At 44.9% G+C, this 26,856-nt stretch overlaps 1 protein-coding gene across 2 annotated transcripts in view; it reads right to left on the reverse strand.

The window, feature by feature from the left end:
• Positions 1–26,856, reverse strand: part of LRIG1 (leucine rich repeats and immunoglobulin like domains 1) — a 128,069-nt gene that overhangs the window by 741 nt on the left and 100,472 nt on the right. Inside the window, exons 8-19 of one of the 2 annotated variants that reach the window (XR_012159755.1) lie at positions 25,022–25,165; positions 20,184–20,264; positions 14,257–14,328; positions 12,749–12,820; positions 10,726–10,889; positions 8,488–8,808; positions 7,765–8,046; positions 6,716–7,135; positions 4,644–4,769; positions 3,748–3,894; positions 2,357–2,668; positions 1,782–2,146 (exon numbers count right to left, since the gene is read on the reverse strand). Coding sequence is in view for 1 of the 2 variants with exons in the window: in XM_073351038.1 (XP_073207139.1) it covers positions 1,917–2,146; positions 2,357–2,668; positions 3,748–3,894; positions 4,644–4,769; positions 6,716–7,135; positions 7,765–8,046; positions 8,488–8,808; positions 10,726–10,889; positions 12,749–12,820; positions 14,257–14,328; positions 20,184–20,264; positions 25,022–25,165 (2,371 nt within the window). In the remaining variant the exon portion in view is untranslated. Of the gene's footprint in view, positions 1–1,225; positions 2,147–2,356; positions 2,669–3,747; positions 3,895–4,643; positions 4,770–6,715; positions 7,136–7,764; positions 8,047–8,487; positions 8,809–10,725; positions 10,890–12,748; positions 12,821–14,256; positions 14,329–20,183; positions 20,265–25,021; positions 25,166–26,856 lie in introns of those variants that run through there. The other variant, XM_073351038.1, reaches the window with a different exon arrangement.

A 26,856-nucleotide genomic window follows, 5' to 3' on the forward strand; every position in this document is an offset into this window, starting at 1 on the left:
GTGGGTCTCTTGGGCCCTCATTTAGAAAAGTAATAGGTCTTTAGTATTGTTCGGAACACAGCTGCTTTTCTGAATCAAGGCCTTGATAAAGGTCTCACTGCCCTGACTTCTGACACCTGCTGTGAGCTACCGTAGTGATGTGAGCAGGATTTCCACCAGACCCTGCTCTGATGAAACTGGCCTTTAGTTGCTTCTAAGAAAAAGAAAAAAACAAACAGAAAAGAACCAACCTTTCCCCAGAGTAGTCATCACCAAAGTCTAGTAAACTTGTATTAGCAGAACTGAAAACAAACCAACCCATCCATCCACAGATACCAACAGAAGCAGCTGTTCTAAAAATAAAAAGCTTCAGACTGAAGTTATAAATGACAGAGCCATTTGACCAGTTTGTTTGGTTTTTTTTAATTCATGGATGAACTTAAAGACCCTGCACTAACATGGCACTCATCCCTTTAAACCAGGAAGGCCACCTACCAACATATACTCTTGCTTCTAAATCCGTATATTTCCGACTAGCTCGGAACTGCGGCACGAAGGGGTAATCATGGTCCTGAGGTCAACGTTCACAGACAAGGCGATAGCCATTACTGTCTGTGCGTGCACACCGACGTGGCGTGCTGCAGCTCAGGGGATCTATGTGCGGCAAAGACATGACTTAATACAGTGCCATAGGGAAAATGGGTCATGTGTCTCAGGCATAGTCTGCACACAGCCTGTATAATGGTAATTTAGGGGTGTGATTTTTATTACTGGGACAATAATACAGCTACAAGCCCACTATGGATGCAGTTATACTTCTATAAAGTTGTCTGATACTCGTGTGACTTACTTCCCTTTCCATACAGGAATAAGCTGTGTTCACATAATTACCTTTAGAGCAGGATGACAGCATTCACACTGGGAAGGGTAGAACCGCTTTAACTATACTGCTATAGTTACAATGGTACGAGGCCATTAAGTTTGTGACAGGTGCAAAAAGAAAAAACAAACCCACCCCCTACTGCATGTATTTTTGTTGTTAGCAATGATTTTAGCTTTCCTTTTTGCAAGTGTGCACAGTAGTTGAATTAAACTTTATGCCTCTGTGCTGCTCTGCTGAATTGACAGACGGACTATCCCAGCTAATATTTAACCTTAGCTCTTCAGGGCAATTCTGAAGGGGAATGAATTTAAGTTCTTCCATAAAGAAAAAAAAAGGTTGCTATGTACTACTTTTTCTTTTGTCGTAATTGCTTGGCTCTCCCTCTACGCTCCATTTAGCGTTTCTTGGAAATAATTTAAGATCTCAGTTTAAACCTGCTAAGTGCAATCAATTTCCAGGGGGAGGGGATTTGTGCTAAATAACCCAACCAATGCTTGATCTAAAGGAATTTCCATAGCAAAGCTGGACAATTCCTTTGAAACAGCCTGGGTTTTTAAAGGTCTGCTTATGCATTAAGGCACCAGAATTCTCTCTCTCGAAAAATTTAACAGCAACCTGATACTGAAAACAATATTGCCAAAAGTTTGTAAAGTTTCACTCAGTTTTCCATGCACTAAAGATTAAAATAGCCTCTGTAAAAGATAGATATAGATATTTATATATAATATGAAAACTCTTATGTACAACTGTATCAAATACTTTTCTTTTCTCTACACAACTGTCCCTTGCATTTATGTGCTTCATATGCAAGTTAACTTTTGAACTAGTAATACTTCTCATTGAAGTTTTAAACTACGTACAGACAGACCGGTGACGCTCGAGTAGGAATTTGTTCCCCACACAAGCTTGTTTCTCATACCTCATTTGTTTTCCTTTTCCTTGGAGAGGCTGTCAGTTCAAGAGTTGAGGTAGAAGGAAGTAGCCTAAGTATTCTGTGCAAAAAATTAAGGTCAATAGTAGGTTTGTTCATTTGCACACGGCAGTTTTTCCCCTCTCAGTCCGTTGATCTTATGGGTGGCTTAAACTCATGAGTGGAGTTCTGTAATTTGGGTGGGTATCCATTGGAAAGAAGCGTTTGTTTTGCTTCAGCCTCACCCTGTATATCCAGTGATGTTGGTGAAATTTCAGGAGTCCCTTTTAGCTGCTTCACGGAGTCTTCTGAAGGTGAAGCTTTTAAGTTAAGCTTGCTGTGCTCTGAAGCATTTGCCAAAGGTTGTGAAGAGCCTGTTAGAAAGTAAGGATAGTACAATGCTCAGAACGCCACCATTACCGCAATGCGTGTAATAAATAATAATAATTCAAACCCAACCACTAAATAGGAGACGTTTAATCCTAAAGATTACTAAAGCTTTATAAAAGCAAGGCATGGCAATGAGAGGAAACAGGACATTAATCTGAACGGTGTAGGGAAAGAGACCCAAGCAAAATGTGTACCTTGTCTGTCCACGTGCAGTGGTTGATTCGTGCAGGACGACGGTGGCATTCTGTCATGGTTGCTGGGATACAGAGTACTAGCGGTGTCCATTCTCTGACTGTTGTCAATCCCAGTGCACTGTGGAGGGTGAAGAGGGTTGCTGCCTCTGCTCTTGCTCCTACTTGCTTCTTTTCTGCTGAATGCATTTTGAGGTGCGTTATCCATAGTCTTAGCTGGCTGAGAATAGTATTCAGGATCCTTGGGGTAAATGTTGACATTCATGCTATCTGTACTTCCGCTACAGTCAGTGCACACAACTGGCAGGCTGTACCCTTTGTGGAGGGCGAGAAAAGGCAATAACTGAAGTTAAATACAGCCAGTTTGAAGCCGTCATCACAGCATCATGCAAGTTGGAGATGGACAAGACGTCTCAGGCCACCCCTCTGCCACATGGGAGTCACCTGAACAATATATTCTTCTTTGGTATTCTACAAATCTAGTTAACGCCTGCCTTTTGCAGAACGTTAGATTTCCCAGTATCCCTAACGGTTGTTGAAACGACTGGGTCTGCCTCCTTTATCCCACTCCACACATTTATTTCTATTGCAAGTAGAAAGACACCTTACAGGTGTTACGTATTTATCCTCACCACCATTTCCTGCTTTGTGGCTGACCAGACAGGGCAGAAAAAGAAGGTGGAATTCTGCGGTAGCTGTTGCTGAAAAGGAGTATGTTGCCTTTTGAGTGTCATCGTTTTTAAAGGGACATTGTCAATTTAAATCACATTTCTATCTGAAAATATTTTGCTTAGAGGAGGAAGTCTGTTTTTCCCACCAGTTTATTTTATCTGCACTCGGTCAGTTAGCTGGGTTTCACTATTTCCCCCTAGAGAATCAGTCAGTTTCCCAGGTGGTCTGAGGGGCTCTTATATACAGCACGATGAGAGAGCAAATCTTTTTTAAAAAAACAGGAAACTGTGATTGGAAAACCACACACGCTGGCAAAGAGACCAAGGAGCAGGTGTAGTGCTCAAAACTACTTTTAACTTGATTTTTGAACTTCTGATTATTTTCAAGTGGACAGTCCCTTTATGATGCCTCTGATGAAAATGTCTAACCCCTTCAGTTTGAAACAGCTCTTAAATATTAGAAATGGCTTAAAAACAACCACTCAAGCTGCAGTGATGCTGATCAGAGTCAAAAGTTTTCCCTTTTCTGGCTGTGCTTTAAGCTCAAACTACTGTGATGAAGAAATAAGCAAGAGAAAAATGAACTTGCCGTATCCGCATCTGAGAATCACTCTTGGCATTTTTTTAGGTAACATTTCTTCTCAGTCTTAATAACACTGACTCTCAAATGATTTCTGATCTGTACTAACATGAAATGTCTTTGCAGATTAATGTGTTTTGTACCTGTCTTATCTGGAACAAGCATTCCATCGGCTGCGTCTTCGGTTTTCCAAGCGTCTTTATTATATCCTACACATAGCTTTGGCTGTCTACAAGCTACAGTGGGAGCTTCAACATCTGGACTTCTTCCAGCATCAGTATGACACATACCTATAACAAAAGAACCAGCTGGCTAAAGATTACAACCATCTGCTCTTTCAGTCGAAACATTCAGTCATTTATCGTACTGTAAAAACAGAATTATACACTGTTTCCATTGTAATCCCTTATGCTGAGTCAATTTTTCAAGGAACTAATGCTTTATAGACTAATGATCATCTTAATCCTGAAATTTAAACTTTCTGCCCTAACATGTTGTCTTTTAAAATATTGTATGATGTTGGCATTTAATTTGTAAGCCTGAAGGCAGGGTTTTGCCATGCCAGTGGATTTTGTATTAGAATTTAGTTGTCAGTAATTCCAGAGCCATAGAACTAGACCAATATTGGCAAAACCCATTCTTCCAGGCCTGATGAATTAGTAGTCACTAAAGGAATCTGTTTTGATGAGTGATATTACTGGGAAAGGTGTTTCTTCTATGTCCGCAAAGTGAGAGGCATGTGGAATCTCCTTCCTTAGAAGTTTTTTAAGGTCAGGCTTGACAAAGCCCTGGCTGGGCTGATTTAGTTGGGGATCGGTCCTGCTTTGAGCAGGGGGTTGGACTAGATGACCTCCTGAGGTCCCTTCCAACCCTGATATTCTATGATTCCCTGCCTGTGTCCCCAATACAGTGTAGTAGCTAGGTGTATGGATCTTGCAAACAGCTCACAATAAGAGCAGAAGACACTAATTTTTTTTGGTTAGTCCTCGTCACGCCAAGAGTGGCTACAGCTTTTTAAATGTTAGAATCCAATTCCTACCATTGTTCTCTATGTGCCCGTTAGGCTGTTGGCTGTTCTCAACTCTGATGACCACTTCCTGTCTGTCAGAAAGAGTCCCCTGGGAAGACAGGTAGCTTGGCACATCAGGTGGTACAATGGTCTCATCTGCAACAAGAGGTAAAGACAAATGTGAACCTCCCGTACTTCTACACAAGGAGTTACGCTGTCAAAAATGACTTAGGAGCAGAAGTGCCACTGACTTTCATGGAGACTCGGGCCACCCTTTTCAGACGTGACCAGTGACTTTGGACGTCTACGTTGTTGGGTGACATCTTAAAGCAGCCTTGTCCTTCAGAACACACTGAGCAGCCGCCCCCTCAGGGCCCCCTTTAAGGTGGCACTAGTTGAGTGCCTCAAAATTTAGGCATCGCCAATCCCTAGGGCCTTGTGAAAATCTTGGTCTTCTGATAATAGAAGGTGGATTCCTAAGTTATTTAGGAGACTGATCCAACCGCTTTCATAACCGTGTGAATAGAGAAGACTGCGGCCTGCATGCTTTCTATGGTCAAACTGAGCAAGCAGTTACAGCCTCCGTGTCTGCCAGGATTCCTCCGGTCAGTCGGAGGGGAATGTGCAGAATAATAAATGTTGCTTTCTGAATTTTTAGTAAGGGTTGTCAGTGGCTCAGTAGCAACAGACTCCCTTTGTACCAGGCCCCGCCTCATGAAAACACCAGGCCGAAAGTAAACTTCAAAACTGAAGAAGAATGATAACGACTGGCCAGGGGGCTGCTGCTTGGGGAGTCAGCTTCAGCCTGATTTTACTTCAGCCACTCTGATAAATATGCAATTGCCTTCACGTTATGCTGGCTCATCACCCCAGCACAAAGCAAATGTTTTTTGTTTGTTTTTTGCGGGGGGGGGGGGGGGGACTGCTACTTTCTCTCCATTGCAAGTGTCCTATTAAAATTACTGCTATCTGAACTTAAGAGGAGTATCTCCATATTTTAAGACATTTACTATTTACCACAGCAGCTGGCCTTGTTTTTTTGAACAGCCTTCACCCAGACAGCAGCCCCAGGGCTAGATCCTGGGTCACTGGGCGAGGTTCAGCTCTTAGACTTCTATCCCTAGCCAGTCCCGTCACCCTCCCCCATCACAAGCTATGCCAAATGTAAACTCAATTCTAGGGGGCCCGGAACCCCTCCTTTTCCAGAACTGACCCTGTAACGAACTGACCAGACACCATTCACAAAGGGGAAGAGAGAAGCTCTGCAATGTCTCGAGATTAAAAAAAAAAAAATTCAGTGTCAGAGGGTCCTGCAGAAAAGACTGCATTTAGAGCATGCAAATTACATTCCATCCAAACCTTCCCTTCCGCCATGGCTTTGAAAGCCCCATACGTACTGCACCTGTTTCCTGAGAAGATTAAAGGGATATAGTGGAGGGCATCAAATCCCAGGAAGGGATCAGACTGAACCAGTGCTGCTGAGCACCCCAGAGTCCAGGAAGCTGGTCCAACAGGCCAAACGGGTGCTTACACTGACTATTCCTCCTGACCTCAGTACAGCCCATCCTCAAGCGATCAACCCAATGCCATGAGTTTGGCACCAGGGTGGCATTTTTAGAAGGCCGCTAGGCACCAGAAAACTTCCTCTAGAAGACATTGCACTTTACTGCTGGAGGTATCTCACTGCAAGAGTTCTATGTGGGCGGGTGGAGGGGTCAGTACCCAGGGTGGAAAAAGGGTTTCCTGTATCACAAATGAGGCCTGGTTAACCCAGATTGCAACACTGCTTCCGACAGTGGCCAGAGAAAACCTGTCAGGCTCTGAATCAGGAGAGGCTGTCTGCGCCTGAATGGGAGAGAATTTGATGAGCCAGGCAAGCCATAAATCAAAGCACTGAACATTCTGCAACAGTAAGTGACAGCCAGTGCAGCTGGGTGCAGCTTCCTGAACAGAGGCAGATGATACGGGGAATCAAATCACTGAGATAAGCCTTTTAAGTAGGAGTTATGGCTGGCTGGTTCAGCTGTTCAGCCGCAGCAGAATGTTCTGGCACGCAAAGGTTTCCGCTGGCCCAAGAGCCCTTAGCCAGGGTTGGAGCGTACCTGTGTTGGTGACGCTGTATTCTTCACTCTTCTTTCTGGTCTGGTAGATGATGCACACCCAGACCAAAGACGTCAGCACAATGCTGCACACCACTGCAATGGTGATTATCCCCACTGTCATCCTGTCCTTCCTGCAGCCAAGGGATTGCAAGATGCTTACGTGGCTGTGCGCACGCTCCGTTCCGAGGGTATTGGACATTTCACAGGTGTATTTCCCAGCATCCTCCAGCACAACATTCCGAACGATCAGCAGCTGGTTGCCAGGGGTGAAATGATGCCTGTCAGTCACTACCAGGGGCTGGTCGTCTTTCAGCCAGGTGATACGTGGAGGTGGGCTTCCCGTTGCTTTGCACTGAAGGGCCACTGTTTCACCTACAGACACTACATGGTCTTCCAGTGGATGGATCAAGGACGGCGTCTCTACAGGGGTTTAAGTACAGATATTAAGTTTCTAGGGGGGTTGAGATGACTCAGATCATCTAGAGTTAGCAAACCAACAGACGTTTCTGAAAACACAATTAGCAAAGTTCTAGAAATTGGCTAAACAATACAGGGTCTTGTATGCCAGCTTCCCCAGGGACACCCCACTGCAAACCAATGTCTAACTGGCATAATCTGGGCCTTTACTATCAGTTCTGCTTTAGTTTTCTTTCCATATCCTACACAAGAAACCCATGCCCCAGGCTAATCATCTCCCACTTTGGAGGAGGAATAACAGCTGTCACATACCAATAACTTGTAGGGCAAGGAGGCAGAGTTTAGTTTCCTCCTGCATATTTCTCCTTGGCAGGGGAGGCAAATAGCATGGCCTAACGGGTTTCTCCTATAGAAGAAGGGTGACTTCCAACAGAAACTGGACTCATTTTCTCAGGTATCTGGGTCCTTTCGTAGTTCCCATAAGTTACTGGCGTCGCTCCAACCCCATTGTCCCATGAGTAGGTCTATGGCTTCTGACAACTCAAGCATTCCCTTCTAAAATCCATTTTGGAAACTCAAAATGGTTCCTTTGCCTGCACTGCCCGGATCCCCAAGGAAGCAAAGCTTCTTACCTAGTACCGTCAGGGTGGCGTTGGCCAGCACGGAGCCCGCAGAGTTCTGCGCCGTGCAGCTATAAACGCCCATGTCCTCTATCTTCACATCCATGATGAAGAAGACGTCATCGTCTGGCATGACGTGCATGCGTCGCTCTCGGGCTGCTGGGAAGTCAGTGCCTCCGTCCTTCTGCCAAGCAATTTGTGGGATGGGGAAGCCATTGGCCGCACATTCCAGCCGTGCTGTCGTCCCTGTCCGGCTGGTGATGTCATGGGGGGTTTTGATAAATGAAGGCAACACTGTGAAGGGAAAAGGGGCGGGGGGGTAGAGTGACAAACAGCCTTAGGGAAACTAAACCAGCCTTCCTGATGCCTGAGAACCCCCCCGTTAAACTAATTTCAAATGCTTCTGGGATCAGTCTTCAGGGTATGAAACAAATAAAAACCATCCTCCCCCTAAAGGGAAATGTTATTCGATATGTTCCCTCTTTCTAGCCCTTTCAGACTTTCATTCCTGCTGGCAGAGACCCTGCGGGAACGGCTGAAACCAATGGGATGACGCCTGTGTTTAGCGATGACTCGCATGCTTGGAGTTAGGCATGTGCGTGGCCAGATTGGGGTCAGCATAGCCAGAGAGGTGTGTGCCTGTAATACGGGGCCTCCCAACACACCGTGGGATATGTATGGCTGGATGACCTTTTTACCGACAAGAAAAGAATTTGAACCCAGCCTGGCGCTCACCGTTAACAGTGAGCCGGGCCTTGTTTGAGTAGGTGGAGCCAAAGTGGTTGGTGATGATGCACTGGTAGCGCCCCTCGTGGGCGAAGGTGACGTGCCGCAGGTGCAGGATGGTGGTGTACTCCATCACCTCGCCGTTCTTGGCCCGCGCATGGGCAAAGTTCTCGATCTCGGCGTTGTGCAGGATCTCGTTGTCCTTCTTCCAGGCAAATGTCATAGGGGAGCTGCTGCTGCTTGCGGCCGAGCAGGTGAAGCGGATATCCTTGCCGAGAACGGCCATGGTTGTCTCCGGCTGAATAATAATCTGGGGTTTGGGGAAATCGTCTGAAAAACAATGACAGCGGTTCAGCCCCGAACTCGGACGCTATGACCACTGTTCCCGGTCACAATTCTTGCCGTTTTCACCTACAAAATTATTTTAGCAGCTGATGCAGAGCAAGTCTAAATTTAATTAACCATGAGTCTATTTAGCTTGAGGAACTGACATTTTTGCACATCTGCCTTTATGTACCTTAATGGGAAGATGAACTCTCTCTATGCAACAGAGTTTGTAGGGGCAGGCCCCATGTTTTCAGAGTGTATGCATGCAGTGCCTAGCGCAATGAGGCGCTGGTCCACTGACTGGGGCCCAGGTGCTACCAGAATACTTACACCACTCATGTACAAAGCATCACTTCAAACAATAAGAGCAAATCTGAAGTTCAACTTCAAGAGTAAGTTGCAGCCCCTAAATTTCTCCTCTAAACCACCCCTCCCTCAAACTCTTGCGTTAACCTGAAGCGGAGGGTGAAAAGGATTAAAGTCACTGTTACAACTGACAAGCACTCACTAGCAGCAGCATGATGGTACAAGATGTCTATGAACAGCAGCTGTATTTGCCTGTCACCCTTCTAAAGCGGAGGCCTGCATGTGCACCCCTCTGCTCAGGGCAACTGTTGCTTTTAGCAGAGTTCCAAGCAGTTTCGTTTATTAGATTTCGACAAACAGCGTAACTGAATATTGGAGTAATGTTTAAACAAACAGCGATGCCTCTGGAACTGGGAAAGACCGGTGGCTGATGGCTTGGCAGCCATCGGAGATGCAAAGCTGTCCTTACATTAGAAAGGTTGATTTTGCAACTTTGTGATGACTTGCCGTGGGGACAGAGCATTTGAAAATGTGTCTCCTTTTCTTTAGGACTGAAATAACAACCCCACCAAGCCCATTTGGAGGCAGGCCATCTCAGCTCTGATGCCCTGTACGTTAAGCGTATGTGTATATTTGTGCTCATCTCAGGTGTGGCTGGAACGTGGGGTGAACTTTCATCAGTGAGACATACAAGTTATGCTTTCAACTGAGGAAAGGGAACTTTCAAAAGTTACTCTGCTCTTCATAAATTATCACTGTAAAAAAGTAAGACTAAAATCCACATGGTTAACAGGACAAACCGCACAGAGAGGTTCCAAAACCTAGGCCCCATTTAGTTTCAAAGGAGGAAAGCATGAGCAATCGTGACTTTGGCCCAGTCTCCTACCACAGGTTTCGGTTGATCACTTTTAATTGTTCCCGATTAAAAGCTAGGTTGTGTGTGTGTGTTCAGCTGTTCTGCATTTGCCAGGCTGGTTTTCAGCCATACTTGGCCATAACAGCAGCGAGCAGTTGGATGAAAGGAAAGCAGTAGTTCTGATCCAAGCAAATAAAAATTAATCACAAACACACAAATGCAAATTTTAGCAATTGGCTGTTTCAGATTTAATGGATAAAACAGCCATAAAAAGAGCTTATATTTAAAGACCCCCCGCCCCTCCACAATTTTTTTAAAACCTTTTGTTCTTACGATTGAGGGGGTGGCAATGGGGGGGAGCGGGGAAATCCCAAACCCAACAACTGAAGCTCACAGTGCTATCACTCTGTGTGCAAATTCACAGCTGAAACCCTGCCCATATTAGCTCTCTAGGACCAGAGCTGTCTTCCTATAACAGAGCAGCTGGATTTATAACTGAACCAACTGTTAGTCCCCTTTGATTTAATACTCAGAGTGCCTTGTAAAGGGATACACTAGATGCAACCAATGTGATGTGTGGTTTTGGTGGGAAATAAATTGTAGCCAGTGACTAATTTTTAAAATGTAGGCTTGGGTTGGCTTTGATGACACAAAACCCCCACCAACCCTGGCACAATCACACAGTCTAGCAGTAAAAGGAAATTTTGGCCAAAACAAGACCTGCCGTTCACACAGCCTCACACCCAGACCCCACTTACCACACACAAAACTTTCTGTGGGCACGGCAAAAATGCTCTTGCTCTTGAGCGACTCGGGATGGGCGCAGGTGGCTACCACAAAGGGCTGCTGCTCCTTCTCGGCTAACCAGTGCGGCAACCATTTCAGCTGGCAATCGCACAGGAAGCTGTCGCTGTTTATGTGGCTGGAGGGAAACAGAAACGAAAGCGCCCGCTTGTGACCCTTGCGAGAGAAACACTGCAAAGTTCAGAGCCCTTTAAAATCACTCGGCGGGCCTCCCTTTCCCTCAGCACGAGCAAAAAGGGAGAAGATGGCTGTTGTGCTAAATACATCACACTTGTATAGCACCTTTCCTCTCCCTCCCGCCCCCAAAAAATCTCCTAACGCTTTATGAACATTAATTAACCCTTGCAACAACCCTGAGAGGCTGGCAAGTGGTGATTTACATTTAGGTAAACCGAGGCAGAGAGATCTCAATGGAAGCAAGGAGCCAAAATACCCTTGAGGATCTGGACCTGAGTAATCTACCAAGGAGGCATGTATCGGGGCAGAGTCAGGCACGGAACCCAGGAATCCTGAACTCCTCTTGTATAATTACTACACATGTGCCTTCTCTGCCCACCATTGTCTAGAAAGTCTTTATCGGGATTGTCTGCAAGGTTCAATCGCTGAATGTCGAAAGCGTTCTGTGAAGCTCTCTACTTACAGCGGTTAATAACCTACTTAGCCAATGCTAATCTTTAGTGCATTTCCGATGCAGCCCAAGCCAACAGGTCTCTCTCCCTCCTTCTGTTTGTGCACTTATTTGTTTGTGCACCAGGGGGTCAGAAGGCACGCGCTCAGCTCAGTGAATTCTGTTTGTTGGTTAACTACTGATACACAGGGGGAGGGGAGGGCCAACAAATCACTGGTTTTGTATACGGCCAACAAAAACAGTGAGTAATTCAAATAACAAAAAATTCTCAGCATCCTACTGGGAACTTAGTGGCTGCTGTTAAGAAGAAATCTTAGAATTCAGAAGATACTTCACCTGTGTAACTAGCGGATGGCCATCAAAGATGGGGCATAAGCTCACAAGACACAATAACTTCAAATGCTGCACAACTCCTTTAGTAATGCCAGGCCTGGGTTTTACGTGCTGTAAGGTGTGAGATGTTCTCTACATAATTTTTAAAACACTCCAGGCCAAATTCTCTGCTGGTTTAACTTATCACAGCCCTAAGGCTAATGGTGCTCTCAAAATGTACATCAGCAGAGAATTTGGCCTTTGTGTTGGTTTAGGAACCTCTTACAAAGCACCACGTAGACAAGTGACCATTTAAAGTTCCATCTCTACAGCATATCGTAAAACAGCGATTTTTAGGCCAAGGCATTTCTGTGAAACTTCACTATCAGCAAAGCAGCGATACAGGTTTGACTGTAAGGAGTAGCACCAAAGGTCAAGCAGAGGTTGTGAACCACACATTAACTATACAGCGACTGGGGGGCAGGATCTGAGATCATCGAATATTACAGCTTAACCTTTAGAACGCTGTGAGATGACGATATGCATCTGTGTGTATGTGTATATAACAAGAGAGAGCCCTGGCACTGAGAAAAACTAGCAGTTCTGATAACACAGCCACATTTTTACAGCTGACACTAGATGATGTACATCTCAAATCCACTGAAACGTCAGCACTGTGTGCAGACCCTAAACATAGGTATACCGGAAATTACATTCCTGGCCACCAGGAATTAAATAGCTCACAGAGCACTGTGTAAGAACAAGAGATTTGCTTAACAGAACTGGATTTTCTGAGCGGAGATGGATAATTGCACACATGCTACCCACGGTTACTCTGATCTAATTTCACTCTCTACTAAGTGTGAGATGTGTCGGGACATCTGCTCAAGTGTAAAAATAACCTGTAGGGAAGGTTGAGAGAGAAGGGGGAATTGTTTCCAATGGCATGTTATACATGTGACCAGTATGGTACTACTCACAAACAGGAGGAGAAAGATTAGTGCAGACTTAATGGTATGTACGGTCCAAATACTTACATCTGCTTCAGGTTCTTCATCTTAGCAAAAGCCTCTGGTTGGACAGACCTGATTGCATTGTCCCTGAGGTTCCTGCAGAACAAAATCAGAGGCACTTTTGAAAAAAATTAATGCTCCAGTAACATCAAGAGACCAACATCTTTTCTCCAAGCTAAGTAAGTAATGGAACACACCTTTTATGGTATGCAAGCTCCATATTCAGGCAGTGCACAATGGTTTGTATTTGTATTATTGTGGATCTATACTAGATAAAACACTTGTTAACTCTGAGCTAAGGCTGCTAGACTGCACAGTTCGCCAATGCAAGCCACAAGAAGCAAAGAAACGAGCAACTCATTCAACGCCTCATCTCCACTTTACCATCTCAGCCTAGACTACCTCCACCAGTCACTGCTCACACATCTCCACCATCTTCTTGAGCACCCAGCAGGCAGCCTTGACTTCCAAGCAGGTTTATTGCTCATGGACCAAATCCTCAGCAGGTAGAAATCTGTGTTACTCCATAGCCTTGAAAACAGTTCTCCTGAATAAGAGGACTACATCTGTCTATGTGTTTAATTATAAATGTTCCAAAGGGACGTATATCTGAGAAGATATTAGAACACGTGTTTGGGGGGAACGTGGTTGTTTAGGTTTTCTAAAGCTAGTTTGAGCAAAAGGGGGTAAAAATTTCCAAAAAGGAGTATTTTTAAATGCTTCCCTCTGCAGAAGTTCATCAGTACTTTACTAAAAAAACCACTTGTCCTTTGAAGGAGGATTATGCCAAAATTTGGACTCTAAACTCAGTCACTAAAGTGTGAAACAATAGGAGTTTAGTGCTGCTTTAAAGTGCAAATCTCAGTACAACTGCAACCAGAGAGTCATTACTGACCCCTCCAAAACACACTTGCGCCTCACTGTTTGTTTTGGTGCCAGGGGCCTAAGAGTCAACGTGATCAACATCCAATAAATCACACAGAGCAACAAAATATTTAAACCTGGCTAAATTCGTAAGCGGAAACTAAGGATGAATCACTGCTCGAGGCATCGGCCCTGGGAGGAGACGAGAAGAAATTGCTTAGCTATAGCCAAACTGGTTTCCTGCAAACAGCTTGAAAAGTGGTTACACTGAATGAGAGGTTTTGTTTCTGTATCAGAAGCTCGTCATTTTCAACATGTCTCGTCACGGACTTTGGAGGAATGCTGAGTGGGGGAGCGATGGCCAGGTCTGAAACATGGCTTCGCTGCAAACAGCCTGCAGGGTAACCATGTTATGAGTCAAGGAGATATTTATCCCAATACAAATCAAAAAATTAAGGGCATGCAAATTTGCCATATGTTCTGTAACTTTGTTCCTGGCACAAAGAAAGGCCAAAGTTGAAGCTGACTTATAATGAGAAGGAAGCAGCTGGCCCCCACAAATGGACTGGCTTCTCAGTTTACAAAGACGCTATTAAATTGCTAGCAGACCTCCTCAGCCATTTTTGGCAGGCCTCGTTCCAAACGGCAAAGGATGGTGGGTTACTCACAGGTGCTCCAGGGCCTCCAGGCCTGAGAACGCTTTCTTGGCCACTGACTTGATCTTGTTTCCAAACAGAGTTCTGCAGTTTCCAAACATCCAGTGCCAGATAAACAGAAAGAAAAGGCAAAAGAAAAAACACAATTAGCGTGACTGTATCTGATAAAGTGTCCAGTGTAAGGCAGTGGAAATCTGAACTGCACAGAGATTAAGGGGCTGAAGCGTGCACTTCTTCCCCTCCTGAAATTAAATACTTTTATCTGTATTACAATTTAATAGTGATGACAGTATGAAACGGAATGCGCCCTATCACATCAAGAGGCAGGTCTGCGATGGTACTTGGAAATTGGCTTGTTGAGTAACAGAAGGTCTCTTGTATTCTGCGATGGGCTGGTTGTGGACAGAATTAAGTGCAATGCCAGATTAACAAGGTACTGGACTATCGCTGCAACACCTTCCACTTCTGACCTTTAGTAGAAGAGAAATAATTTATTCACTGCTGTTTGTCCTATAGGACAAGCTGAACTTCAGCACACATACAGGAACTGCAAGATCTTTAAAGGGGGCAGGTCTCTTTATGCGTGTTTGTAAAGTGCCTAACACAAGAGGGTCCTGAACAGAACATCACTTGGTGAGCCCTGTCCAAAGGGACAATGAGTATGTTTTCAAACTTCCAGGGACGATCAGCCTTCCTGTAGATCAACATTCGGTGCTAATAAGCAGGACAGGATTTGTGTTCTTTGCAGAACACTGCCAATTATGATGCTCACAGCACAATCTGATATTTACAAAGTACCAATTTTCTATAAATATTCACAATTGGCAATTATCAGTAGGATATCAACAATTTCCACCCCACCATCAACCTCAGCCTGGACCAGTCCACACAAGAGATCCGCTTCCTGGACACTACAGTGCAAATAAGCAATGGTCACATAAACACCACCCTATACCGGAAACCTACTGACCGCTATACTTTCCTACATGCCTCCAGCTTTCATCCAGACCACATCACACGATCCATTGTCTACAGCCAAGCTCTAAGATACAACCGCATTTGCTCCAATCCCTCAGACAGAGGCAAACACCTACAGGATCTCTATCAAGCGTTCTGACAACTACAATACCTACCTGGGAAGGTGAGGAAACAGATTGACAGAGCCAGACGGGTATCCAGAAATCACCTACTACAGGACAGGCCCCACAAGGAAAATAACAGAACACCACTGGCCATCATGTACTGCCCCCAGCTAAAACCTCTCAAGCACATCATCAACGATCTACAACCTATCCTGGAAAACGATCCCTCACTCTCATAGACCTTGGGAGACAGGCCAGTCCTCGCTTACAGACAGCCCCCCAACCTGAAGCAAATCCTCACCAGCAACTACACACAACACAACAAAAACACTAACCCAGGAACCAATCCCTGCAACAAACCCTGTTGCTAACTGTCCACATATCTATTCAAGGGACACCATCATAGGACCTAACCACATCAGTCATACCAGATGAGAGCTGATGGGAGATATGATTGCTCTCTATACTTCAGAGAGATAAATACCAGGGAGGGAGAGGAGTTATTTAAGTTAAGGGCCAACGCTGGCACAAGAACAAATGGGTATCAACTGTCCATCAACTAGTTTGAGCTTGAAATCAGATGAAATTTCTAACCATCAGAGGAATGAAGTTCTGGAACAGCCTTCCAAGGCACAAAAAAATCTATCTGGTTTCAAAACTGAGTTTGAGAAGTTTATGGAGGGGATGGTATGATGAGATTGCCTTCAATGGCATGTAGCCAATATGACTGCTATCTTCAATGACCAGTGATGGGACACTCGACGGGGAGGGCTCTGAGTTACTACAGTGAATTCTTTCCCTGGTGTCCGGCTACTGGGTCTTGCCAACATGCTCAGGGTCTAACTGATAAGCATATTTGGGGTCAGGAAGTAATTTCTCCCTGGATCAGACTGGCAGAGACCCTGGAGGAGGGGAGGGGGGGGTTGCTTTTTTCTGCGGCATGGGGCACGGATCACTTGCTGGTTTGAACTAGAGTAATTTGGTGGAGTATCTTTGTAACGTGAAGTCTTTAAATCATGATTTGAAGCCTTCAGTAGCTCAGCCAGAGGCTAGGGTCTATCACAGGAGTGGGTGGGTGAGGTTCTGTGGTCTGCGATATGCAGGAGGTCAGACTGGATGATCACAATAGTTCTTTCAGGCCTTAAAGTCTGTGAATATCATCCTTACAGAGCAAATGCAGCTAATTATAGTTTACAACGATTAAAAAAGGGAAAACTACACACAACTAGCCAAAACTATGTTACCCTCCAAACCACGCACCTCCTCAGTTCACTAGCTCAAGCCATCCCCCTTCCAGGGCCCCAACAATGAGTAATCTTGTCTCCTCCTGGGTGAGATATCCCATAATTCTTTTCCACTACAGGCACGCCAGCAAGAGTTGGCTACTGTCATCCAGTTTTCATGGTAAATTTCTGTGTCACATGTTTAATGGGAAACCAATTACAGTTCTTAGTCTCTCTCTGTACAACACGTACAACTACAAAGCAGAACCAAAACTTAGGTTTCTGGCAAAGTTAATTCCCATCTTCCACAAGGAAACACACAAACACATACACACCCTTTATGGTCAAAATTAGTTTACCATAAAACCATAGTTGCATCTTCAGAGAGTTTGAGGCCATTCCCTAGATTGTCTTTTTTTTTAATTTTTATTAGAAGAATAAAGACAGCTGCCATAGGCTGTCCCTAGTGGCTGATAAAAGGCACACTCATTTGCAAGCCACTTTTCAGATGTTCCTATTTGGTGAAAATATTTTGTAATCTTTACTGAGCTCCTTGGATTAGGAACAGTCCATCAGTATTTAGACGTTAGTGTTCAGAATGAGGTTTACCCCTTAGGTCAATCCTGCTCACCATTTATAGTGAATCTTGATCCTCAAAAATCTCAGGTGGAGATTTTTACCCACCTTTACATATATAGTGTATATGTGCGCGTGCTGTTTATATGCAACTATTGTATGCGCCTCTAGCTGGGTATACACATGTATGCAACTATTCTGTATAGCCACGTACATGAGAAATACATAGAAAAGTTGTAATAAGAAGCTGGTGTACACTCCTGCCAACTCTCATTCAAATACATATTCCTATTTCCTCACAGACCCTAGATAACCATTTTTCTGATTATGAAATGATTATAAAACCAGCGACCATCTTCAAAGGGATCTGGTATTTTGGAATGGAAGCACTGTGGCATGCAAATCAGCCAGCTTGCTGCAAGTGAAGAAATGCTCTCCCACTGTCAAGCGAGTTGGCAACAGTACCTCCACACTGCAATTAAAGTAGTATAACGACACTGTGCACAAGCAGTTCATTAGAAAGTAGCATTTTCCCCCTTTGCCAGCTTTGCACCTGCACGAAGGTCTTTAAGTGAGTGAGCCATCAAAAACGGTTAAATCTAGCAGCTTGAATAATTAGGGAACTGGTGGCTCCCCAGTGACTCCACTGATGCTTTCTATGCTTCAGTGGTTCTCGGCTCCCTTTTCTGAGGCAATGTTTTAATTTAGGCCTGCCTTCTCCATTCTGGAGAGCTTCATCTATAATTCAGGAAAGGCTACAATGACTGGCCTCCCCCACTCCCAGTTTAACACCTTCATTATGCTGAACAACACTCATGGCTAAATCCTTTCAGAGACTAATCCATGCCAGATCAAAGGGGAGCAGCTTTTAAGGCAATCTCCACAGAGCTGTGATTATTAATTCATTGGAAGGTTTCCTCTGAAGTGCCATTTATTTTTTTGTATGCTAATGACAGTTAAAACACAGGGGCCCTATACCAGACAGTTCAACACTTAGCACACAGGCTGGTATTTAAAAAAAAAAAAAAAAAAAAGTTTGGAAGTAGGAATGGCACTTAATTGAAGCCCCGAGACAAAATTCAAACTCCTGGCTTGAGTGATGATGAACGAATTTAGGCCCTTTTGAGTTGAAAGGCCCTGAATGTGACCAAAATGCCTCAAGAAAGGCAGCTAGATTATTTGAACATTACGAGCGTGTTTCCAACCTTACATTTTAAGGCAAAATGGATAATCCAACCAGAGACCCAATAATCTGTCCAACCCTTCACCCATATGTAACCCCCAGTCCAGCAACATTCACATGACTTCTTTGCCATAGCCCCTCGGCTGCGACTCCCTCCACTCCTCTCCCTTCTTCCGCTCTGACTCCTTTGGCCCCTTTTCAGGCCTTAGCCTTTCTTATCCTCTAACCCCTGACACCCGCATCCCCAGCAGCTGCTGCTTTACCCCAGCTCCTGTGCCGGTGCCTCTGAAGGAAGCCCACCGACCATGAAGACTTCCTCCACTCCAGGGCTATTCTCTGTTCCTACCATTCTACCATCTTCCCTGCCAAGCGTGCAGCCTTCCCACTCTCATCTACTCCCTTGTCCACAATCCCATCTGCTAAAATCTACCCTTTGACTCCCTCCTTGAACTTTCCCACTGTCCCCACGCGCTTCCTACCACACATAGGACCTCACCAGCTTCTTCAGATAAAAGGAAACTATCAACAAGACCAGCCAAGAAGTTCCCGCACCCACCAGTGGCACCTCCTCCATGCTTTCTCCAGTGACTGAATTTTCTGTCTGCCCTTCTCCATCTCTAACCAATATTCCCCGCCTCCTAATCTCCCTCACTCCTGTTCTCCACCCCGCCCTCACCATCTGGTTCATGCTACACTCTGGTCTTTCCCCATCCTCCCCAACCTGCATCTCTAACTACCCTGCTTCCCCTTCTCCTTTAAATTGATCTATGTCCTTCTATACCCACGATGGCAAGTCCCTCTTCTCCAACCCCATCTTAGGTCCCGACCACTTCACTGAAGCCGCTCTCCCAAATAGCTCTAATGACAGAGTGACAATGCACCACCTGCTGAGATTCATACCAGCCACCTGCCATCATACCGGGCACCCCTGGCATATCAGCCTCAGAGACAGTGATGAAGGAGGTGAAAACTCAAACAGAGGCAAGAAATAATCATTAAAAGAGACTCCCAATTAGTCAGAATCGGTCAGAAACTTGCCCGACAGGATCGATTATAGATAGCGGATTTCAAATATCCTTCTCCATGCAATCCCTCCAAAAGGGAAAACGAACAATCTAACAAGCAGCTCGGACACTTAGCAATTCAGAAATCAACAGTGGGCTGAATATCTGCAAAGCTGAAGCCATCTACAAATATCTGCAATATAAATTTTCTTGCACATTCCTCTCAAACAGAATCAGTTTTCTTTTTATCCCTTTGACAGTTCTGGCCCAATACAGATGCGTATCAGTACCACTCATATGAGCTCTAAAAAGTAATCATAAAATCACAAGATCATAAAACTGCACAAAGACTGCATCACTAATGAAACTGGTGGGTCATATCCTGAAAAAAAAAACAAAAAAAACAAAAAAAAACCCTTAAGAGACAGATGTTTGTCCAATTCACTTGAACTGTGAAGTGTAAGATATATTAAGCATAACCCTGAGATTTTCTCTGGTTTATTATAGCGTTTTCATTAGAGGTTGAGCATCACTCAGTGATTTTGTGAAAGGAAGCTTTTTCCCTTGAGTTCTGTGGACAAAGTGCAACTGAAGTGTGCTAAATCTGACCAAGAACAAATCCACAAGCTAGTTTCTACCACCATTGAGTGAGTGAATATTCAACTGCTCTAACGGCATGGGGCTCTACGAAACGAAAACATGTGCTCCTAGGAATGGCGTTTACTACCATTTAGTGAGTCTGGGGGCTGTCATGTCTCACACTTTCTTCAGCTTTTCCCGTTCCCAAAGTCCACATAAGAAACTCTCCCCACTCACCCGTACCCCCTTCATGTAAGGAGTTCAACAAAACTTCTAAAGCTTGGCTACTCACAGCTTGCTTAGGTTTTCAAGGCCTGTAAAAGCCCCATTGGTATCTTCTATTGTGCCTGAAATCTCGTTATGGTCCAGGTCCCTGGGGAGAAGACAAAAGAAAACTCACAATCAATTTCTCAGTCCTGGGCTCGCCATTAAAGAACTAAAGGAAAAAGTTTGGGAACAGCTTACCAAGAGCTTCCCATTTTGTCCTTGCCATACATCACTGTTATCAGTAAGCCTAGCACTGCAGCTGAGCAGACTTTGTTTGAGCAGAGCCAACTACTTTTGCATGACTTTTCTTGCACCAACGAAAGTAACTGATGCTTTCCAATCTGATCCCGTTTGCCACTTTAAACGTGACCTGCAGTGGATTTTTAAAATCTGGGTTTATGCCCTTTTCTAATTCTTTATGCTGTATGAAGAAGTCCTGGAGGGGGAAAGTTCCCCTCAAACAAAGAGAAGCTTGTTCTGCCTTTCGAAACAAGAATTGTCATAAGAATTGTCAGATCAATGTCCATTTAGTTGAGTATTATTTTAAACAGTGGCTAGCACCAAATGCCTTGGAGGAAGGTGTAAGAATCGCACAGTACACAGATGTGGGATAATCTGTGCTCCACATTAGGTCTCATCTCATCCTGATGTCTAATAATCAGATATACTGGCTTAAGTCCTTCCAGAATTTATATTATCCCTTAATATCCCTTCCAGAATTATAATTAATGTGGTAACGCTGGATATTCTTGTCATCCACGTAAATGTTCAGTCCCTTTTTGAATCTTGTTAAATTTTTGGCCTCAACGACTTCCTGTGGCAATGAGTTGCACAGTCTAAGGTCTTGTCTATACAGAGAAATTTAGCAGCATAACTATACTGGCATAATTATACTGTTGTAACTCCCCATACAGTCATTCTTATTCCTGAATAAAGAGGGCCTTTTTCCAGTTTAATTTTCAAAATGCTCATTAGTTACTGGAGTTACATGGATCTTAGTGACAACAAGCAAACCAAAAACCATCAAAGATTTTTAAAGAGTCTAACTAAAATTCCTTTCCCCTCTCTCCCTTGATTCTCCAGGTAGGAGAGTGCCTTTCAGCAGACAGAACTTTAGAATTTCTAATGTTCTTTTTAAAAATAAAATAAAATAAAAATAAAAATACTTTTAGGCCTTTTAACATCACAGGAAAAGCAAAAAAAGAAAAACAGAAAACAACCCCCGTCCCCCACAAATTCATTATTTTCTTTGAACCTTAAAAGACTATTAGAACAGCAAGAGTTTCAATGTTTTTTTTGTTTTTGTGGGTTTTTTTTTTTTGGTGTGTTACACATTAACACATGATATGAGAACAGAAGAATCCCAAGAAGTGCACATAGCTCGGTACCAAGACTTCCTCAGCCAGGCCAGGACTGATTTTTTGCCACAGGTACCCAAATTAACAGCAGTCTCTGTTGCTAGCAATGATTTCTTGGGCTTTTCAACATGAACTGAAGTTGTGAAAAGAAATGGCCCATGGACACAATGCCCATTTCTCAGCTGACGCCATTATCAGACACATGTCCCATATCTCAGTGCGACACTGACCCAGGCAGCGTCATGGTGGCTGTCAGCAAGATCTGTGGCTAGAACCATGCCAAGTGGATGGCAGAATAACAGTGCAGTAGGGTGTGGGCACAAACAATGCTGCAGTGGCAGTCGGGGAGAGACAAGTGAGAAGAGAGGCAGGGTCTGGAAGACTTGCCATGATGCATTGCAGGATGTTGGGAGGACAGTGTTCCATAAATTGGATTATAAACGTTTCACGTCTTAGGGGCCACATGTTTTAATTCCTGCCAGTTTCACACTATACATCAACTAACCCGCCTGCTTGCAACTTAGGTTCTCTTTTCTGGGACACATGAATAAACCTTCTATTCCTGGAGATTTGTCCTGAGGCCAATTCCACCCCATCCAACCCTGCCACTGTACTTGGGACCACTAGCCTTCTGGCCTCTTCACAGTATGAGAGGAGACAGGAGGGGAGGTGTTGAGAATGTTTGAGATCCCTGGCACATACTTTTATTGAGTGAGTGTCACCGGGTGTTTTCTTAAAAAGCGAAAAGAAAATAGCTTGGCTTGTCACTGGGCTTGTTCTCCTAAAGGAAGCTGAAAGGCTTAGTGTTAAGGGGGGTGGGGGGTGAATGTGGTGTTTTTTTTCAAATGGACAGAAAAATAGAGAGCAGGGTATTCTGGCCTAGCTCTCTTTGTATTCAACTCCTCTTCTCTCCCAGCCCCTGTTGCCAATTTCCTATTGTTTCTGGCTGGCTGAGCCTGAATGCTTGCTGCCTTGTTAATCATTATGCTGTGAGGTCCCCAGGCCTGACCTCTGTTTGAATAGCTCCACATTTCAGCAGTTTCACACCCACCAAAGGCTCGTCAACAATAGGCCATAATTAAAGCATGCTCGGGTCTTTTTCACCAGGTGCAGGACCCAACAGCCTTCCTCTTTATTCAATTAGAGCTCACTCTCTCCCCCCTTGCACTGGACACAAAAGAGGCTCTGCATTTGCTGCAAAGGGCACAGATCTACCCATTCCCGCTCCCCTGCTTTTTCTTTGGAAGCCTTTAGTCCCTGCACTGACAGCTGCCTGGGAGAAGGCCCTCTCTGAATGCCAGTGGTTGAAAGGCTTAGGCTTAAAAAAGAAAACGAATAAAAAAGAATCACTTTTCAGTCACTTCCGCCCGTGTGAAACTCAATGAAGGAATAAATAAGATGTGTCCAGTACAGTAAGCAGGGAAGGGAAAGCTTCTCTGTTCTGATGTCCTTTTCATTAATCGAAGCACAATGGGGCTCAGTGAAGGGGAATAAAAAAGTACCACGCTGTATTTCTTTTTCAAAACCAGAATAAAAATCCAGTGAGCACAACTGGCCTTGAAGGCTGAGCTGTTAAACTTGTCTGAGGGATTTCATCGCAGCTCAGATGAAAGAACCGTGTGGGCCAGATCCTCGGCCGGTGCAAACAAAAGGAGCTGCCCTGAGGATGCTGGAACAAGCTGTCCAGGGACGTGGTGGGTTCTTCCTCTCAAGACTAGCTGCCTTTCTGGTAGATACGCTTTAGTCCGACAAGTTACTGGACAGCGGTGACATTCTATGGCTCTTATCATGCGGGAGGTCAGACTAAAAGAAAAGGAGTACTTGTGGCACCTTAGAGACTAACCAATTTATTTGAGCATGAGCTTTCGTGAGCTACAGCTCACTTCATCGGATGCATACCGTGGAAACTGCAGAAGACATTATATACACACAGAGACCATGAAACAATACCTCCTCCCACCCCACTGTGCTGCTGGTAATAGCTTATCTAAAGTGATCATCAAGTTGGGCCATTTCCAGCGCAAACACAAGTTCTCTCACCCTCCGCCCCCCCCACACACAAACTCACTCTCCTGCTGGTCAGACTAGAGGATCTAATGGTCCTGACTGGCCTTAAAATCCAGGAAACTAGGATGATGAATCCATTTACACCAGCCTGAGGATCAGGGCCAGACTGCTCTTTTCCAATGCCACATTGTTCGATGCCATAGAGACTTTGTTCTTCCCTTGTCTGGTCAACTTGCAGGAATACTCCCCGAAACATATGTCATCAGCTAAACAGGACAGAACAATGACTGGAAGGATCATTTCCCATAGTCTGCCAGGGCACTTTGAAGCTCTCTCTTTATGGCAGTTGATTTTTTTTTTTTCCCCGCTTGCGTTACAGATAGGGAGTCAAATCGACCCAAAGTTTCATAAACAAAAAGGGGCCCCCTTGTCCCCACAACATCGGGCCCAAGTCTGCTCCCACGGAAGTCACAGGGAAGATTCCCAGTGACTTTAATGGGATTGGGACTCATAAGAAATGCAGGCTGCCATCCTCAAATTCTTCATCTCATGCAGACTAGTAAGCATGTCACTTGCAGTATCCATTGTCCTGTCAGTCTTATTGTCTGGGCCCAAGGCTCAGTGCAGCTTTGTGTACGGTTCTTCTCCATGTCAGCAAGCCGTCATCTCTCTAGCCCAGACTGAACCTCACTGGCTTTGCCAGTCAGTCAGGCTTTCAGTGTTATTTTAGGATAGATTTTATATTACATGTATTGGTTAATAAAAGGGGGAAAGGAAAGCATGTAAAAATGCTTGGGCGATGGAAAGATTCTTCTTCACGTGTAATTGGATTTACAGTGGAACCTAAACTGGTGTCTTAAGATTCAGTCCTTTTATGAGGTGCTTCAACTAACGCTGAACCAGATGCACAGCCCCATCGAACTCAAAAAGACAGTATGGAAAATGCTGCCGTTAGAGCTGAAGAAGGGTTCAGAGATCAGGGCTTTCAACAATGCGTTTAGCTCAGCACATTCTGCTCTGCCAGGCCTAAATCTGAAAGGGGAACCACAAAAACAATGAATCTAAAATAGCCCACTCATGAAAAATTTTGCCCCCCTGACCAGCAAAGAAATTCATCTTATCCAAGTGCAGAGCTGTCAACTAATTCTGAATACTAATAATTTTACTCTGCACTTTTAAAGCTCCTTTCAGGCTAGGATCTGACACAACATTCACTAGTCCAGGCACTAACGATAAAGGGATCCCTTCCCTCCTCAACACTGAAATACGGCCACTTCTGGGGTGAAACACAACAGCTGCTTAACAGCGCACAGGAACACTTAGGAGAACGTACAACTGTAAAGCAAGGAAGAATGCTATATAAAAATCCACACAAAAGTGCAGAGGGAGATTTGGTTTACAGAAAAAATTATTTCCTGCGTTAGTCAGGGGAGCAGGGTTGGCAGTTCGGGCACACGTGCGCGCGCGTGTGTGTGTGTGCATGCGCCAGGTAACTTACAGAACACGCAGGTTTTTGAGTCCTTTGAAAGCTCCCTCTGCGATATGGTTGATGGAATTGTGGCTGAGTCGCAGCAGATGCAGCCCTCCCAAGTCTGCCAAGCTCCCCTCATCCAGTCTGGTTAGGTTGTTATAGGACAATATTCTAAAGAGAAAACCAAACAGAAATCCAATCACTCTGGCTGGCATTGCCTGAGCCACTCCGCAATATCCCTGTTGTCTCCAAGCACATCTATGCCTCCCCTGCAGCTCCTATAAAACAGTTACCGTAGGGAGGCAGAACAGGTTAGTTAGGAGAAAACCAGGCGAGCAGTTTGCAAATATCACCAAGGGGAGGGGGATGATCTCCCGGAGCATAACAGTAAGGGGCAGATCAGGTGGCACTAAGTGTATAAGTCAATCTCTGGTTATGATTCTATGACACACAGCCATCAGCATCAACCCCGGTTGGGCCCAATCTCGCCTCGCAGCTAGACTCAAAGGGATAAGAGTGGAGACAATCACCCTTCCCTCCTCACTTTGAGGCTGCAAGATGCTGGCACCTTCAGAAAGGAGGATTCCGAAATCGATGCAGATTCTTTGCCTGGCCCTGGCTGTTGCATCTTCACGCACTTCTGCAAGGGGAGCCCCAGACAGCTAGGTGTGGGTGTCTCAACGCCAGTCGAAAGTGCAGACCAAAGCAACTGCACCATGTAGCAATGCACATTTTCATATTCCCCCTTTGTGCAAAGTAAAGGTCACCAGCCCTCCTCCAGTCCCTCTGCCCTTTTATCTCAGAGTGCAAAGCATACTAGAGATGACTAACCACAGTGACTAACACTGGAGGGCTTTCATCCATCCTTTTCCCATTGCATGTGCTCTGTCTGGCTTTTTTATAATACTGCTCCCGTGCCATTTTGTAGCTGGTACTAAGAAAAGCTAACACGCAGGCAGTGCAAGAGAGACGAGGAGGCTCCTTGGACCAGCCAACCAGAGGAAAAGTAGGGAATGCTGCTAGCAATCACCAACTCCTCAGGCAATGAATAGCCCTACCCTTATAGGGGAATGATACAGCATTGCCCCCAGGACCACAGCACTGCTACTGCAAAGGGGCTGTGACAACGGGCCAATCAAGGACTGTCCTGCTGAGGGGAATACCCTGGTATAGCACAGGCAAAGCCATCACTTACTAACTAGCCCAGGGAGCAGAGTGCATGGCTGGTTGTAGTCAGATTTCCCCTGGGCTCGGGTTACTCTCAGTTGCTGGAGTGGCCCTTTGGGACTGCTGGCAGTTGGGTACACATCAGAGTGGCCTCTGGGCTGCTCTAAGTTGCCCTGGTGACTAAATAAGGCCCAGCATTGGGGTGGGGGTGCACAAGTAGTGTACATTTCCTCCCCCTAAAGGTTTGGCACCGACCCAAGCTGAGAAGGAAAGTTGCCCCACAGGGTGGGTGACTCAGGAGTTCAAGACTCCATGGAAGTCACTGGAACTTGTGATCCTAAGTCACTTAGGCACCTTTGAAAAGCTCACCCATTTTGCTCTGGCCAAATACTGAAGCCCTTTGTAATATAGGTGATGAAAACAATCTCTCAACTCTCTTCAAACCTCCAGATTCCTCGTTTAGCCCTGCTTCTAACCAGCCCACTTAAAAATGTGTCTAGGGCACACATGAGAGTCACTGCACAAGCCAAAACCTAAGTCAAAACAGACATATATTCTTAAGCACCGCAAGTGTCATTTACTTGGCAAATGAGCAGTCTGCCTTTTGAATGTGTGAGCAGAAAGGCGTTGGAAGAAATTCAGCAGAGATTAATGAATTTCAAAAAGGAATAGGACAACATACTTTAGTTTCTAAA

The sequence above is a fragment of the Lepidochelys kempii genome, chromosome 7 (genome assembly GCF_965140265.1).
Source record: "Lepidochelys kempii isolate rLepKem1 chromosome 7, rLepKem1.hap2, whole genome shotgun sequence".
NCBI lineage: Eukaryota > Metazoa > Chordata > Testudines > Cheloniidae > Lepidochelys > Lepidochelys kempii.